This window comes from Rhipicephalus microplus, chromosome 1 (assembly GCF_043290135.1).
Source record: "Rhipicephalus microplus isolate Deutch F79 chromosome 1, USDA_Rmic, whole genome shotgun sequence".
NCBI lineage: Eukaryota > Metazoa > Arthropoda > Arachnida > Ixodida > Ixodidae > Rhipicephalus > Rhipicephalus microplus.
The window spans coordinates 262,190,898-262,209,843 of NC_134700.1; the positions used below are offsets into that span (position 1 = coordinate 262,190,898).

General features: G+C 42.9%; 1 protein-coding gene across 3 annotated transcripts in view; it reads right to left on the reverse strand.

Annotated features, from left to right (window-relative positions):
- Positions 1-10,486: 10,486 nt before the first annotated feature.
- The window catches only part of LOC142761659 (uncharacterized), a 37,843-nt gene continuing 29,383 nt past the window's right edge, over positions 10,487-18,946 (reverse strand). For all 3 annotated transcript variants that reach the window (XM_075894121.1, XM_075894122.1, XM_075894120.1), the window contains 2 exons: positions 13,444-13,545; positions 10,487-10,653 (listed from right to left, as the gene is read on the reverse strand). In XM_075894121.1, coding sequence (XP_075750236.1) covers positions 10,625-10,653; positions 13,444-13,545 — 131 coding nt within the window. In that variant the 3' untranslated portion in view covers positions 10,487-10,624. The remainder of the gene's footprint in view (positions 10,654-13,443; positions 13,546-18,946) is intronic.

The window sequence follows — 18,946 nt, forward strand, 5'->3', positions numbered from 1 at the left end:
ACGGGCCATTCATGCTCGTTCTGGCTCAGCTGCATTATTCAAAGTATTCGGGAGTGCAGAATGTCTGTTTCTATCTCTCTATTTATTGCTCCCTCGAAAACTATGGATCTGAAGTGCGCGCGCTAACAACCGGTCGGTCTAACAGTCTCAGCGATATATATATATATATATATATATATATATATATATATATATATATATATATATATATATATATATATATATATATATATATATATATATATATATATATATATATATATATATATATATATATATATATATATACACTCAAGATTCACCTGTTTCTCCCAGGCAATGGAAGAGAATAACTGCCAATGTGCCAGACTGTACCTTGCTAAGAAGCGGCGATACTTGAAAGTAGCATAAATGAATTTCAGTGCAAATACTTACACTTCACAAATTAGTGAGGTGCCAGAGTACAGCACATATGTACGACAAAGTGAACCACTATTTGATTTTTTTTTTACACTCAAATACCTGCAGACGGAACTTCGTTTTCCGGTTTCCTCGAGGGTGGCGTCACCGACTTGAATAACGGGAGGCTTCGGCTCTGCTAAATATCATTTGCTCAGGACTACACAAAAATTATTGTCATGAATGTTGCGCGAAGGAACAAATACGGTTAATTGTTTACAGGGGCGATGGTAAGCAGTTCGAAAGCATGTACTTAGAGGTGCAGGAGGTCATACAACCACATTGGGAAGCAAGGAGCTGGTTCGGTCCATGAGGAGCAGCCGAGAGGCGCCGTGGTGTAGGATGACATTCTCTAGCAGGAAATAAGCTACAGAGCAGTTGCACAGCTCGTTGGATGGGCCCGTGTGATCGCGTATGGATGGGATTGTTAAAGTAGCGGAGGTGTTTTACAGAGATATGTACACTAGCCGGGACAACCACGACCATAATGTAAGAACTAGCAGTACCCTAAAAGACACATCCCACCAGTAATGACCGAAGTCAGGAAATCCTTGTTGCCCGCGGCTTCTATCTCACGTTAGCTACAGGCTTCCCTTGGTGCTTGCATTATGGGACAAGGGGCTAACACGGAGTACGGCCGTGTAACGGCCATGTTTGGTATCATTACGACGTCTCTTTTTGAATATTTCTGAAGAAAACAGCAGCTGGAGCGGCCGGCTGGGCGGTCTAGACAAGTCTGATTCCATCTGTACGTACATCGGCGTCCAAGAGGTGTTCTGGGGGGTCGCTAGTCATATCCAAGTCACTTTACGGATATCGAACACTACGCGTGCAGCAAGTTTTTGCGAGCGCGCTGACCCCTGGAAGGGCAACTCCGATAGCGCTCCTCGCGGATGACCTCAAGCCTTATTATTCGGCGTAACAATACAGTTTGTTGGTGTCACTATAGAGCTTAAGCGAAACTAACGAATTGTACCTTCTGGACCCGCCATCGCGTAACTCAACATTAACGCTCTTATACCTGCCAAGTCTCCCGGATTGGCCGGGAGACTCCCGGATTTGGACCGTTTCTTCTGTTTGTACAGTTGTCATGAAAATATCCCGGAAATCGATATTTTTGTGCGTGATCCAGCCGCCTTGACAAAAAAGCAGCTCAATCCGCTCCAGGCTTTTCGAACCTACCTACAGCGGAATCTCAGCGATGCGAAACCGCGGCAGATACGAATTCGTAAAATTCCTCAGCGAAATTCCATCATGTCTATTGGGCCTAAATTCGAATGTTCCGAACACATTTCCTAATCGCGGCGGGTGATACGAACTTTCGTACGGAAAATCGCCGAACGAGAGCAGCGTACTCGAAGCTTCGGAAGTACGCGTGCGACCGGCGCAGGCACAGCCTTCTAGAGTGTGCGTGATTGTCGTTGCCACAACCGCTGTCGACGAAACCGTGGTGGCTTTTCACGCGATCACGTATAACTGACAGAGTCCCGAAAGTGTGCGTACGTACAACACTCAACCAGTCACGGCAACGCTGCTTTCTGCAAACCCTGCGGACAAAACAGCAGCAGATGCGATCGTACACGGCATAAAACGAGTTTGTTACGAAGGCGCGTGCGCAGTCAAGGGCACGGGGATTGAAAAGGGAACTACCATTTGCCGCAACCGCCGCGAACAACATCGTGGTCGCGGCGGCGCGATAGCGATCCACGAGCTCCGAGGGCACGCAGCGGTAGACGAAAGGCAGTAAATGCGTAACAAAAAGTCACAGTTTCGTCGCAAGGGCGAAGCAATGAATGCGACAGCAACAACTTGGAATGTCACGCTGAGAAGGGCAAGCAGACCGAAACGCGCACAGCGCTGCTCACGCACAAATGACGCACGAAAACAATTCACACAAGACGTGAGCGAACTAACAACGTTTACCGCTCGACACGTAACACGCTGTTTAAACAACAACAAAAAACGATGTTCGATACATAATCAAAGGTACGGATGAGTACAAACCAACAAGTGACCCAGTTACCTCGCTGTGTATGAAAAGCGCGCTCTTTTCGCAAAGGGGATAAACCGAAGATACCTCTGTGGGCCTGGTACCTAACGCAATTGTTCCAGTGAAAGCCGAAGGCACAAAATTCTCCCCACCGAACGATAAGCGCGGGCGCACAAGCACCAACCCCGCCCCCCCTTCCCCCTAATCTGCGGGACAAAGTACGCGTCAAAGATAAGCGCGCGTTGGGGCATTGCGACGAGCTGGGCACCGAGCGCGGGCGGCTTTTTTTTTTTTTCGTTCTAGTGTTAATATATATAGATAAGTACACATATACAGTGAATGACTGCGGTGGCGGCGACGGCAAAACACCAGCCTAGACTGTCAATAACAAAGGGGTCAGACGCGTTTTGGCGTTCTCATCAAAAGAATCTAGTAGAAAGCAAAGCTTTGACTCGCGCTTTTGCGGCAGCCAGCTGCGCCTTCCCGTCCGTCCACGTGTCCCAGTAAGTCATACATGAGCTGTTTTGAAGGAAAAATTCTGCTGGTTGTGTCGATCCTTTGAGACTCTCACCTTAGTGGGAAACCTTACCTTCGCGTGTTCGGCCACTCCAAGCCGATCGCAACGCCGTTGTTTGCGATTGAGACTCTCCACCCCCTCTTGTTTTTCGCGAGGTTTGTTTGTCCTTGGGTTTTTTTTTTTTTGGTGCCGAAAAAAAAAAGATTAAATGAGTGGGCATGGAATGGCAGCAGCGACGATGGTCGCTAAAAACCCTTTCTGCTTTTTGTTCAGGTTGGTACTGTACCCTCGCTCTATTCGAAAAGATCCGATAATATCTGCCTGCTGCTATTCCCGTGCCCACATGTTTTAGTGTCTGAGTTTTATGACATTGTGTATGTTGTTAAACTTGTTGTACTAGGAGGCGACGTAGAGCTTAACCCTGGTCCCCCAAAACTGGACCCTGCAGCTGAAACTAGCCAAGTCTTGTCTGCAATTAACCGTCTTACTAAGCACCTAGACGAGTGGCACGACCAGCTCTTGGAATCTATCAATGAGGTAAAAGAAAACCAACGAATTCTTGACACCAAGGTATCTGACTTAACAATGCGTCTTGCCGCTGTTGAAGAAAAAGTAAGTTCCTTTGACGCACTACATGATGAAGCGAATTTGGACGCGATGATTACGTCAGCTGTACGTAATGAAAGCGCCACACTACAATCACGGCTAGATGATTTTGAAGAGAGGGCACGACGAGAAAATTTGGTATTCTATGGAATATCTGATTGTGTGGAAGAGACGTGGGCTGAAGCAGAAGATAAAATTAGGGGAATTCTTTCTGACAAGTTCAAAATACAATTGTCCGATGAGGCGATTAATCGTGCGCACAGATTAGGAGCGTTTATCGAAAATAAGTGCCGACCAATCATCGTCCAATTTGCGTCTTTTAAAACGAAAGAGTCAATTTTTTCACAAAAGTCCAAGCTACGCGGTACAAACATTTCAGTTGCTCAGGACTTTTGTAAGGCAACGCGCACCGTACGTAAAAAGTTGCTGGATTTCGCGAAGGCCACCAGTCAGCCATTTTCTCTGAAGTACAACAAAGTTGTAATCGACAAAAAGAGCTATGTGTATTGCAGCATTACCGATCGTGTTGTTGAAATTGGACTAAAGGATGAGCGCTTTCTAAACTGCCGAAGTAATCATAACAGTCTGGGCCAAGCCGGACCGTGTTCCCCAAACAAAAGTGAAGGTCAGTCTTCAACATAGCTAGATGTGCACACACAAGCTGATGCTATTGAGCAGGAAATTTCCTTTCTCCTTTGTAATGTAAGGAGCGTAAGGAACAAGCGTGACGAATTATTATCCCTTGTTCATGCGTGCCTGGCAGATGTAATCATACTGACGGAAACTTGGTTGTCAGCGAAAATTGATAGCAGGGAAGTTTTGCATGGTGCAAAAAACTACGTTCTTTATCGGTACGACCGAGGTAGCCGTTCTGGCAGAGGCGTCTTAATTGCAGTATCAAATGAATTTGTGTCTTTCAAAGTTAATGTCGCTTCTGAACTAGAATTAGTTTTTGTGTGCATTCGCTTGCACCACAAAGACTACATTCTTTGTGCCTGCTATCGGCCTCCAAATTCTTCTTCAGTCTTTTCCGAGATATTTCATGATGTTTTAAATAAGATACATATTAGATTTCCTGCTGCAGTGTTCTTTATTCTGGTCAATCTGCCCGATATTTCTTGGTGTCTACCCCAGCCAAGTGCTAGCTCCAGCTCGTCTGAAAGCGCATCTTTTATCAGTGTGTGCTCAGATTTCAATCTAATACAACTTGTCAAGTACCCGACCCGTGTTACTACTACCAGCTCAACTATTCTAGACTTAGTCCTCACAACTCACCCAGATCTTGTTACATCCCTTTCTGTGATACCTGATCTCAGTGACCATTCAGCAATCCACTTTACTATTCCCAACAGGAATCCCAGACAGAAAACCTCCAAAACATTCAGAGACTATAAACGTGCAGACTATGCTGCAATAAATAGGGAGCTTGAAATATTCACCGAAGAACTGTTTCAAAATTTTGATCAGCGTTCTGTAGACGAAAACTGGCATCGGTTCAAATCCAAGGTGTCTGAGTTAATAGACCACTATGTACCACTGCGTAGAATAACGAATACTGTTCAATCCCCGTGGTTCACACCGACCCTAAAGCGACTACGCAATAAAAAGCAGCGCCTTTTTCGGAAAGCCAAATGCTCGAGGTCAACTGACCGATGGGCTGCGTACAATGAATCAGCCGATGAATATGCGCACGCGCTTGCCGTGGCTAAACGTTCTTTCTTTGAAGTTGCCCTCCCCTCTATGCTTAGAACTAATCCCCGTAAATTTTGGCTAACCATCAACGGAAAAAGTGAAAAGAAAATTGAACTGATGTCTGAAGACGACTGTATGATCCCAAGTGAAATGTGCTGCGAAGCCTTAAATACGGTATTTTCGTCGGTATTTGTGACCTGTACGCCATACTGTTTGTCCCTTTTCCCTGCCTGCAATTATTTACCCATGGATCCATTAATCATAGACTGGGTGGGTGTTGCCAAATTGATAAGGAATCTGAAACCTGCCTCCCCCGGAGATGATGGTATTAATCCCAAATTCTTAAAAAATACTGAAATGTTATCCGCTATAATTCTATCTAAGATTTTTTTACAGTCTCTGGAAACTTCTGCAATACCACAGGATTGGAAGGTCGGGAAGGTGGTTCCTTTGCCCAAAACAGGTAACACTCACAATCCCATCAATTACAGACCCATATCGCTCATCAGTGCACCATGTAAAATTGTTGAGCACATTATCTACAGCCATTTAGTCCGCTTTCTCGAAAACAATTCCTTTTTTAGCAAATTCCAACATGGTTTCAGAAAAAATTACTCCTGTGAAACTCGGTTACTTAGCCTCACTAACAACCTATTTTGCGCCGCTGACCGTTCTTCAGTTATCGATTGCGTATTTATCGACTTCGCGAAGGCATTCGATACCGTTTGTCATAAACTACTGCTTTCTAAATTAAACTCAATCAATCTAGATGTAAATATTCTCAAATGATTGGAGTGTTCTCTAAGTAACCGCACGCAATATGTTGTTGCTAATGGCTTTATTTCCACGCACTGCTCTGTTACATCTGGTGAGCCGCAAGGTTCTGTCTTAGGTCCCCTGTTATTCTTAATTTATATTAATGACTTGCCAAATACACTATCATCAACTATTAGACTCTTCGCGGACGACTGCGTAATTTACAGAGAAATTTTGGATTCCGCCGACCAAAGTGCGCTACAATCTGACCTTAAGATTTCTACCTGGTGCGATACATGGTTAATGAAACTGAACACAAATAAGTGCAAAGTAATGCGAGTAACCCGTCAAAAACATAATACTACAGCGTGCACTTACATACTCAACCACGACCCCCTAACCAAAGTGTCATGTTACAAATATCTTGGCGTGTACATCTCGGATAACCTTTCTTGGCAAACACACATCGATCATATCACAAGCGACGCTAACCGCATGCTCGGTTTTTTACGACGAAATTTTGCTCTTGCTTCAGCAGATATAAAACTCGTTTTATACAAAACTTTAGTTCGGCCAAAGCTGGAGTATGCGTCGTCGATCTGGGACCCGCATATTAACTCGTTACTTCATGATATCGAAGCTATCCAGAATCGTTCCGCACGCTTCATATTATCAAACTATTTTCGTACGGCTAGCGTCTCGTCCTTGAAATCTTCCCTTAACCTACTTGATCTGTCTGTTCGCAGGAAAATATCACGACTTTGTCTTTTTCATAAAATTTATCACGCCAATTCAACGCTCAAAGATTCGATGCTTTTTCCTCCCACTTATCATTCGACAAGAAACGACCATCAGTTCAAGGTTGGCGTACCCAGCAGCCGGACAAACTATTATTTCAACTCATTTATTCCTAAAACCAGCTCGGACTGGAACCACCTCCCCACCTGCATTGCTTCAATAATTAATCCAGCCAATTTCAAGGTGGCTATTAGTGGCCATATTACCTGATTTTTTTTTTTTCCTGCGAATTCCGCGGTTTTGTGTAAATCCTGCTCGGTTGTTCCCGTGTACGGCAAATGTTTTTTGCGCCTTTTGATTTTTCCTTTCTGTTATTGTTTGTTTATTTTTCCCGTTTATGCGAATATTTCAAATATGTTTCATATGTGTAATCACACTCCTGCTGCATTGTATACCTGTAGAGTGTTTTACCCCCCACTCCTCTCTGTAATGCCCTTGGCCCTGAGAGTAAATAAATAAATAAATAAATAATTCAGCACCCCCCCTCCCCCCCTGCTGCGGAAATCTCCCAGATTCAGAATCCTTGAACTAGGCAGGTATGAACACTGCTTAAGGTAACATGGCCACTTTAGGTGCCGAAGCGGTTTCGGTGCTGTCAGTTATCTGAACGCGAAGCTGAGGTTAGTAGCACAAAGCGTTTACGAGCAGTCGCATTATGCTTCTAGATAGTTACCTAAACATGAAACAGAAATACCTAGGTAGCACAAGGGTTTACGAGCACTTTCATTATGCTTCTAGATAGTTATTACGAAATAGAGATTACTAGCACAGTCTCGTTATGCTTCTAGATAGTTATCTAAACGCGAAGCAGAGGTTAGTAGCGCAAGGGTTTACGAGCAGTCTCATGCTTCTAGGCAGTTTTCTAAACGTGAAGCAGAAGTTAGTAGCACAAAGTGTTTAAGAGCAGTCTCAGTGTGCTTCTAGATAGGTATATAAACACGAAGCAGAAATTTGTAGCGCAAGGGTTTACGAGCAGTCTCATTATTCTTCTAGACAGTTATCTAAACGCGAAGCAGAGGTTAGTAACAGAGTTTATGAGCATTCTCATTATGCTTCTAGATAATTATCTAAGCGCAAAGCAGACGTTAGTAGCACAAAGAGTTTACGAGCATTCTCATTATGATTCCAGATAGTCACCAAAATGCAAAGCATAAATTAGTAGCCTAGAGAGTTTACGAGCAGTCTCATTATTCTTCTGGATGGCGCACGCCAGCGACGCACAGTTTCACGCCCCCCCCCCCCCCCCCAAAAAAAAAAAAAACGACTCGATAAATGTGATGCCATGATGCTTTCTTTCTTTTTTTTTACCATTAGCTTTTCACCCTGGAAAACGAGAGGCGGACATGTAGCAAGGCGTAGCCGCTTCACAGTGGGCCTTCCATACTGAGAAAGAAGTGGCCTTCCGACACCAGAGCCGCCAGCGATGGACTCACTACTGAAAGCTTCACGTATTAAAACTGAATTGCAGCTACTCTGACCAGGAGGCATGCTTTTAATAATGAGATGGCATTAAAAAAAAGCACGAGGAAATTTTGAATTCGGACTTCAGCAGTCTCAAGCTCGAAAGGGCAAGGTCTTTTACCGCAAGATCGATTACAAACGCGAATGTCCTGGAAGAAGGAATTACGAAAAGGCACTTCTGAACGAAGATCCATGAATAAAGTATATAAAAGGAAAAGTGTCAACGCGTTCCCACCGTTCATGCGTTCTTCTGTGAAAAGGAAACATGGAAAATGAGGTCGCGATATCCAGTAGAAGACGTGAAAGACATTCTGGCGGCACGTGTGCAGGTATTAATGAAATTACTTTATTTAGGTGCCACACAGCTCTTCAAACGAGCTGTCAGCAGCGTTCCTGGAACGGACAACGTCCGCCGATTAATCGCCGCATCTTCACGCTACCGATTGAACTATACACGTCACAAGCCCCTGCGGAGGGCGCGTTCCGCCATTAGGCGAACTGACAACAGAAGTTGCGTCAGCACCAAACATAACATAGCATTGCGGATTACTAATAGGACGCACGCGCAACCGCTGTTTATTTAGCGAATTAATTCTAGGTACACGTGATTGTGACCAAAGTTTGGTGACCCCAAGAACAAGGTGCACATGTTTTGACACGCCAGCGTGGCTATTGCCGATGATAGAGGCTTCCAAATCCGCCTTAGGCACAGTTTGGCGCAATTTTTATTGATAGTTTTAGGATGGCACAATAAATGTGATTTGGCGTATACTTTGGCACAGGAGTGGAACCACTGTGATGATCACAAAGTAATCGAATGTTTTGCACCTAAAGATATTGCAGAACGGAAAGATTTTCACTGCCGGAATGGCTGCTATACAGACTTTGGCTCAATGGTGCACATCTGCTTTGGATCACCGAAAGCAACATTCATCAATTTACTTTTATACTTTGCGGGGGTGGATGCGCTTGTGCGGGGTCTTTTTGGAGGCACCACAGGTTAGCTTTATTCAGGCAAGTTATGTATACGAAATATTATCAGAAAGCTACAATGAAAAGGCATCTTTCCCAGGACTTGAAAAGAAAATCAGTGCAATCATTCACCTACCATTCAGGCGCACAATATATGCTTTTATGCCTGCAATTATTCCAGCTCGAATTCTCAAAGTGCGACACTTAGTATTGAGACATGCAGTACAAATGTACCAGTCTTTCTTAATTTGAGCAAGCAATGCACTCAGCGAAACAAACTAATCAGCATAAATGCAGCGCATGCATATTCGATTATTGCACTAGAGATATGAAGTAATACACCTAAATGGAAAATAAGAAACACGTAATTTTCGTCCTATTCCTAATTATAGGCTTGCTCGAGCAAGTCCTACATTTACAACTGTTAAATTCAATGATAGCTAATTGATGCACATGCACAAATTACATTGAAGCCCGTGTTCAGTCAGCTTTGATATAAATATGCAAAGGAGACTTTTTGCACTTCATGACATTCATATGGTGTTTATTTAGTTATTTTTTTTTCCTGTGACAGTTTCCAACATGGCTCTGTGGTAGGACACCTGCTTGCTATGCAGACGGCCAAGGTTCAACTGTCACATGAACTGAGGTATTTATTATTTATTCTTCTTGCATTTCTCTTCATTTGTCTGTCATGGATGAGTTGATGATCTTTCACTCATAACCAGAGACACCAGCATCAGATTTTCTGCGAAACAAGCTATCGTGTTGGTAAACTGGGACAAAAAAAAAAAAAAAAAGGCCAGAAAAATAGAGGAGAACAAAGAAACGAGAAAATTAAAGAGAAACAAAGAGGGCCATCGAACTCTGCACTTCCCCGAGACTTGGCACTATTAGTTCTTTTTTTTTCGGCTTCAGTTTAATACATTAAAACCAATTTATAAGGGACACTGATGCAACAGACAACTGGGTATAATAGACACCAGTGTGCACACATTAAAAAATGGGTTGATAAGAAAATTCATAGATGTTACCCTGCTTCTAAGAGAGGTCTCATATAAAAGACAAAGCTGTTCATCGCATGTCACTTATAAAGAGGTTCAACCGTATGACACACTGGTCTTTTGCCTGCAGCATTTGGACATGTACATACACATGTGAGCCACGTTTCATACCCCTGAATCTAGGGGTGAAGCCAGGGTGCAGCACATCGGTGTTTGTAAAACGTATGCAAAGAAAAAATTGACACAGCAAACTGATCACACCCATTGTGAAGATATATTGTGAAAAATGCAGCAGCCCTTGATGGTTGGAAACAAAATGTAAATAAATAAATGCTTATGTACTGCAGATCTTCTCCAACGTGGGTTGAAGAAAAGATACCATGTGCAGGGCTAGTATTCTTGCAGCGATCTTTTAGTCTCTGGAAAAAGGCAGAATTATTGAAAAACACCATGAATTAGGGCATTCAATGTTGCCGACACTTGTCCACAAAGCTCATAGGCCAATAGCTACATATAAAGTGAGTATTTTACACTATGCATACCTAATCTCTGCCTCACAACAGTATAAACAACGTTGATAGATGAAAAACTTGACATTACGCACCTTATTTCTGACCCCCTGCATAATATTTCCAAAGAAAACAAGTCTCCATTAACTTTATCAGGCAAAATATGTGAAAGACTAGAAATGACACATAGGAGCTGCTAAGCTACATAAAGCGGTTAGCTAGGCTAGTTATGTACTTCCAGCATTTGACAGAAATAAGAAAAAGAGTGCAGAGAAAAGGAGACTAAAGAACGTTTATCTCCAGCTGATTTTATTAGACGGAAATACGTGGTTTTCATGCTTACAGATCACGCACCAACAGATGCCAGAACAACAACAGTTGTGTGGCACATGCATGTTGCCAGTTATAAGAAATTCAAAGGGAACATGTTTCCAAAAACATAAGCTGTTTCTTTTTGGTGACAATGTGATGCAGGCTGTGCTCGCACAATTTTCATTTTCTTTATTCGTGCAAACAATTTTTAACCTTGTATCTGCACAGAACAAGTGTGCTGTAAAAAAATTAGTGCAACAGGATAATCTGAAATGGTTAGCTGAGTGCCCGGCACCTAACTAGCTCCAGACCTACAAGCGGAGCGCTGCCAAACTGTCTCTAATGCAAGCTTTGGTCTCGCTGATTTAGCATTTTCCCCAACAGAGCTAAGAGAATCTTGCATTGTGCATGTTTGCATGAAGCAGCATGCTTTGGGCTCACAGGTACTGAATAACCAGCACGCGAGAAAACGATTGTTCTTTAAAAAAAACTTATCACTTATCTCTGATGAGGGGCACCTTGCATGTACCACTATTCTCATTCCAGACCTTGTTGGCATATCATCAGTCAGTATAAAACCACTTCCTTCTGTGTAATGAAATCAGTTGAAAGCCATCAATTCTCATTGGTTCTTAATCTCCATTCCTCTCTTTTTTCCCCTTGTTTCTGTGAAGTGCTAATAGTGTACAGATGTTTATCTACATTTTATGTTTTTCTATGCTGAAAAGGGTCCTGAAAAAGATAAAGCTGGTTCCTGCACGAAGGTGGTGTGTATGCCTTTATGGAAACCTTATTATAAAAAGTCCTGCACTGCATACCTTGCAATATTTTAACAATGTACTTAAACAAATCAACTTATATTTTCTAAACATAATCAGCATTGTCGAGAGTGCAAATTTTACGGAAAGTAACCAACATTGAACACTAAATTCTTACTCTGTAGAGCTCACTTGCTTTGCAAATATTGTTACCTTTCCTGTATCTATTCCACATTAAGAACTCAACGAAATAAACTTCAGCTTAATTATCTCTTTAGATATAAGAAGGTTTAAGATACAATACACTTTTCATAATTCAAAATTTTCATTAGTTCAAACTTTTAATTTTTGGATGAAGTGCTATGTTTTCAGCATATTTACAGCCATTTATCTCAAACTGCTCCTGTGCATGAATTCAGTAAAGCTGTAAATATCACTTTTCCACGCCAGACATCTGCTGCTGCTTGTGTCACTATTGCTGTAAATTTGTGCTTTGATGTCCCCAACACTCGCAAATAAACCGACTGACTGCCCACAAAGTGGCCAAACTACCCAAAAGGCAGGCACCAACACTCGCATCAGGACTGAGAAAACAAAGAACAAGACAAGGTAGCCAGGCTATGGTTTATAAATGCCAAACGCTTCCTGGATCACTTTCACCACGGTACACTAGTAACTTGGAAATCTTTGGATGCGAGCTCGGTGTACGGATCTATAGATAGAAACACAGCGCTAATTTAAACACGGACAAAGAAACATCACACCGCCCATCCTTACGTAATGTTTCGTTGCCAGTGTTGGAGCACTGACACAAAAATTTGAAATCTCATTCCCCCCCACAAGCTGCAATAGGTAGCTTATGAACAACTTATCACAGCCGGAAACATCGTTTGCACGAGTGTACGAGGCTTATTTCTTTAGAGAAGTTTTTAGAGAACCAAGTCGCAGTTTCGGTTTCAAAGAGCACTTAGCTGGGCAGGGCCAGTTCCGTTGACTTGGTAAACACAGCTGGCCACGTGACCATGTGATGTGAACGGCACGTGAGAAAGCGAGCACCATACTGACCGGCTGACACTAATTTGTGGTGTAGCTTTGATTATGCTGACACCACACTGATGTCTGTGTCGTGAGGTGCTCTGAATTTCGCCATATGTTGCTACCTGTCCTAGGCTATACAGAGCCTAATGGTATTTCGTAGATGATCCAATATTTCGTATTATGTCTTCACAAAAATCTATCTCACTCATTATCTCCATCTCAAAATGGTGAGTGGTTCTTTAAAATATACACACACAAAAATTGTACCAAGGTTGAAAGGGTCTACCTGTCACAGGTAATAGAACATTTTGTCTTTTAATTGCACAAACATACACGTGCTGTATAATAAAGAGTAATAATATGATTGCAAACATCTAAAAACATTAGTGATAGCCATTCGGAGCACTCAATGTAATCCCTGCAACCTTGAGAATCAATAAACGGCAAAGCACGAGTTACCATGTCAGTCATTGCTCCAATCATATTTATGAAAAGTTCTCACAATTTAAACAAAAGCCAGAGGTTCCCTGGAGTTTGAATTATTTCGAGCCAACTGTATTGTTAAACAGAGGAGTTTTGTTTTACAAATTACCTTTCTGCTGCCTTGCAGGTGCATGCCGAAGCCAACTCTGGACGGCCTCTTGCACATCATGATCTGTTGCATTTTTAAACTTCCTATTCATTCGCACGGCACCTAAAAAAAAAGCCACAGTTGCAAATACGTACTTATTGTATACCATTAGGATAAACACACCACACTGCTAAATAGACTGGCACATACTGAAATATTATTTCTAACCCTCAAACAATAAACTAGACCAAAAGATGCTTGTGTATACACATAGACAACTTTCTGTGACTATGAAGCCAATGCTACGAACAGGGAGTGCTAGTGCACATGCCCCAATATATATAGTTCAAAGTTTAACCCTTTGTAGACTCATTTATAGTTATGACGCAGTGTTATAAAAAACAGCTGTGGTATATCGATATAAACAGCAAAGATATAGCATAGAACAAACTTCATCAAAATCAAGCCAGTAGCTTACAGGAAAAGAAAAAAGTGGGACACATATGTCCCATTGACTTGTGAGAGTGTTTTTGAGAAAGAAAAACTGTCCCACTGCCTCATGAAGGCATCCTGTTGCGATTGCATCAACAGGTATTTGGTATGAAACGGCAGATGTAAATGGCACAGAGTACCTTTTAAGTTGTGAAGAGGAAAGATGTGCCTCTTGTGAACTTTCATAGCACTCTTCTATTCCTGTAAAGCTTGCTTTTCCACATGCACCAACTATTCTTTTAGGTGTGAAGCAGCTCTTTGACTAGCATGTATAACGCTGTCCGTCCGTGTCTCCTGCCAACGTGCCCTACAGCGCTCCCCTCGACGCAGTTGGTGGGACGATGCCAAATAGGTCAAGTCGCAGCTGCGTATTGATGCCCCTCTTTCTCTCACTCGCAGCAGCTACTGGCTCCTCCCCCAGCTCGCAACACACTTCTCAGTCACTTCACCCTCTCCACAGCCCGCAACACTCAACCGCACAATTGAGGGAAAACACAAGACTGATTTAGTCATGCATCCGCAGCAGCTGTACGAATGCGGTCTGCCATTGCAAATGGCTAGAAGGCTGTGTCTGTACGGCTGCTGCAGACGCGCGACTAAACCTGTCTACTCTGCACATCGAGTGAAAACACTCTTACAGCTCGTTTATCTGCGATGAATTTTACATGAAACCCAACCCACCTCCTGTGTTTTTGCGTCACAAACAAACGTTCACTTGAGTAAACGCTACACCGATTTTCACTTCAAACCTTTCTTCCAGCACCCGCGTCGATGCCCGTTTCAACTGCGTCAACGCCAAGCACACCACTGCTGCTTTGCATCTCATCAGGGTTCTCTTTGGGGAGATAGTTCAAAATTTGTTTGCTTAAATGGCTGTTTTGGCTGTCCTCCCCAATTACGTGCCTACTTTTCAAGCGGTATATCACATAAAGAAAGATATTTCCACACACTAATAGCCGAATTTGTAATGAGTGGGGCAATTTTGCAAGAGATAGTTTGAATGCATTTATCAGTCGAGTTACAATACAAATTAACAAAAACACGTGATGATTGGAAGCTAAAATGACCTCTCAAGAAAAAAAAAAAACATGAAATTATCCAGCATTTTTATATATCTACCGATATAAAGAAAATTCAGAAGCTATCACGAAAAATTGAGCCAACGTCAGTGCCATTGTGACAGTACTTTCGCCATTTGAAAGCATGGTAAAAAAAATGTTGAAAGCATGGTAAAAAAATTAAAGTATGGTAAAAAAAAGGGCAAAATATGAGTGACTTGGCACTACGCTAAGTGCTATAAGTGATGTGATTCAAAGTTCTTTCTGCAGACGGCTGTATGTCCTACTGTCGCACTGAGGGCTACAATAATGTTTTGTGTTACAATAATTCGAAGTCTTAAACACTGTTCTTATATTTGGAATTTATGTAAATGACAAATTTCAATGCCAGCCTTCGGAAAGCAGAAAATTTGACTTTTTTAATTGGCAGTTTCTCAAAAATATTTCCTTAAATGTCACTGCAAATTTTTACGGAATCTTCGCAGCACAAAAGGTATCCATTTCCCATGGTGTGCAGTCTCCTTGCAGTGGCTCATACTTACGAATAAATAAAATGCACTAGCACGACAGGGCAAGAAAAGGCATGAGCATTTACTCACTCCTGAGGACTACAGTCGATCCCGGATATACCAAACACGAAGGTCATCCTAGATTAGTTCGATATATCGATAATTTGAAATACAAAAATGCATATTTAAGGCCTAAATTAAAGCCTTTAAGGCCTCGGAAATCATTAGACACGCTAACGTAACAATTCGCCCACAGTATAATGAAGAACATGGTGTGAGCTGCAAGTTACCGCACTTTATTTAACATGAAAATAGACCATAAACTTGTTTCGCTTCTTGCGTGTCAAGTTCAGGTCATTCTCCATATCACTGAAGCTTTTCAAGTAAGCGAATTCAGCTCCTTTAGTCTCAATAGCATTGATTGACGCAGAACGTCGATGCAAGCTTAGTAGCGCGGCAAAAGGATGGTTTGCGGCGACAGCGATGGCATATTCATAACCGCACGGGTACAGTTCCGCAGCTGTGGCAACAGCAGCCACAATCTCAGCATCGATGCAGTCAGAAACAGCTACATTGCCATCTGCAAAGTCGCTGACTGTCCGAGGTGGTGTCTGGGAATGCTGATTAATCACAGAATTCACCGAGGCACGGAATGCCAGTGGTCATGACGCATCCGAAGTTGTTATCAGGGCCACAAGGAAAGTTTACCACGGTGCACGACTGCCAGTGGCTTCCAGGCCACTGTGGCATTGACGGCAATGAACATGCCGATAATTCTGCCAGGAATGCTCATGAAAGTGGCATGCAGGAGTTCATTCCACTATCAAAAAGCGATGCAGCATTCAAGATCTGCTTGCTAGCACGTGATATACCACACTTATTGTGGAGCACGACCTGTTCTCTGCATACCCGTCTACGCCTTTTAGATCACTTCAACTTCGAATGCCATCCGGACTATCCCGATCCAAAACAGCCGTCCTCTGCAGCTTGTGGCTTGAAGTGGCATTCACAAAAAGTTTTGCTTAGCGGATCGGGATGACTGACAGTGTTACGTGTGATCACTGCGGCATTGAGGAAACCATTGCCCACGTGCTTTGTGGCTGCCCTCAATATAGCTCCCAAAGACAGCAGCTTTTGGCAACGTTAGCATGGCTCGACGACTGGTCACTTTCGGAGCAGTCAGTTTTGGAGTACCGGAACAATCGACCATCCAGCCAGAAAGCGACGAAGACGCTGCTGAAGTTTTTTTGCGGTCAACCGGACTCGCTAAATGACTGTGACATTCCCGTGCTTGAGTGTGTGCGCATCTTATATTTTCTTTTCTTTAACCATTCCTTCCCTTCCTTTTTTTTTCACCTTACCTTTTCATGCCCATTTTCCTTTTCCCAGTACAGGGTAGCAAACCGGAAATTTCTTGCTGGTTAACCTCCCTGCATTTCACTCAACCTTACTCTCTCTCTCTCTACCACGGTGCTTTACATGACGTCGCTCCAAGCACCAGGGATAATTTTAATCGCTACGAGCGGGTCAAGGCTCAGTTCTACTCCCGAATGAGGATTAATAAGGAACGAGGCAAGAAAGCGCAAAATACATCGAGTTTCTACAGTCGACATGCTGGCGATATCAATGTCACTTGTGCCTTTGTAGCTGGCTGCCACTGCTTTCAGCTGCTTTGATGCGAAAAGCTAGAAAGAACGTGGCCTCCGAGATGTGCCCTTTAAAACCGACAACACCAAAAATACGTCACAAGTTTGCACATCCCGAAGGCCATGCTTTTCAGGCTCGTGTGCCATTGTGCACTAACAAACAAGGAAGGGAATGCGAACATTGCAATGAGATTGCAGAGTCACTTCGCATTCTCATTATGGTGTCCTCAGCAATCAATCTGTTTTGAAAAAACACTATGCCCGCGCGTTGAGACCTGCAGATCGCGCATCAAACATACTGTTGCACTCACAAGCGGGGCACAACCCACCAAATCAGCGTTATAGAATAATACCGCATTTTCGTTACCTGCGCACGCAAGGGGCCCAGAACTTGTTAGAATGCAGCAGAAAACCGATCAATATTTGCTAAGAAAAATGCACTTTTTGAGCTTAGACACGGCACAGCGTTTGATATAGCGAATGTCCCGCTGTGCGGGAGCTCGAAATATGGGCGCACAGATCCCATACTTTTACATGGAAAATTCAAGGGGATTTCCTAACTGCTCTTTAGAGACAATAATTCTATATAAGCAAGTTTGGTATATCTGGGATTGACTGTATTGCACCATAAGAAAACATGTACTCAAACCAAGTCTTCGCGTATTAAGTGCACATGCGCATCATTAGTCAGACCTTACATAAAAAGACAGAGGCATGGGCCACCCTCCAACTATCTCCTTTCTAGAGCAGTGTCACTTTTTTTGGCAGATATGACCAAGTATTGGTGAGAGATGTAAAAGAGCGCCCTAGTGTTAACATGAAAAGCTCATGTGTCATATCGTGATGTGTGAACAAAATGTTTGTCACAGCAAACCACCCTTTGCATCAGCACTCGGCACAGTGCATGGCTAAGTGTGTTAGTAGTCTTCCCTGCAAAGACCGGTGCTCCCTCAGGCACATCTTGACACATCGATCTGTCTGGCCACAGGACAGAGGCATCCCGTACATGGCACAATCCAAATTTGTGTTCCACTAAGGTTGCACGGCAGGCTTGTTGGTTATCCATAGCACGAGATTTAGCGCATCCAGGAAGGGACGGAGAAGACACTTAACACATACACAGCAGTATATCTCAGTTACTGAATTCGGGAAGTTTGCTTCTGAACATAGAACCTAGCCTACTTAGCTTATTACTAGCAAAAAAAAAAAAAAAAAACCACACCTTCAGTACAATTGTTGAGCCGTTTTCTCCAGCCAATGCGGCAGCATCTGCAGATATGGCATAACTGCCACTCTTGGTTTTAATCGAGACTCTGGCTGCAAACATCAAGGCCTTTTACTAGCTTAAAAAAGACGCATGGTCAGACAGCTTGAACACCAAAACAGAAAAGCCAAACAGGAAAGTTTATAATAATCTACTTGCTCATTATATCTGCATCGAGTGAAACGTTGGTAAGACCTATTGATGACCGATTTCAGACATGGCAAAGCTATTCCATTCTTTACTATATAGCTTTAAGTGCAAGGAATGGTAGCTGAACAGTGGCTTGGTAGACCAAGGTGTGTACATACATCTAGCAGACACGCTGGAAGGAGAAATACAGCGATAGGTTGAGAAATCTTAAGGTGTTTTCAACAAGCATTTTATAGGTGAAAATCAAACCACCATTTTTTGCGGTAAAAGCCTGGAATACAACATCAGCAAACAATTCGATTTGTATGTTGCTCACCAGCACTAAAAAATAATCTACATACCAAAACATTCTTATGGCGATGTCTTGCAAATTGATTTGCAAGACATGGCCATATTCGTACCAAG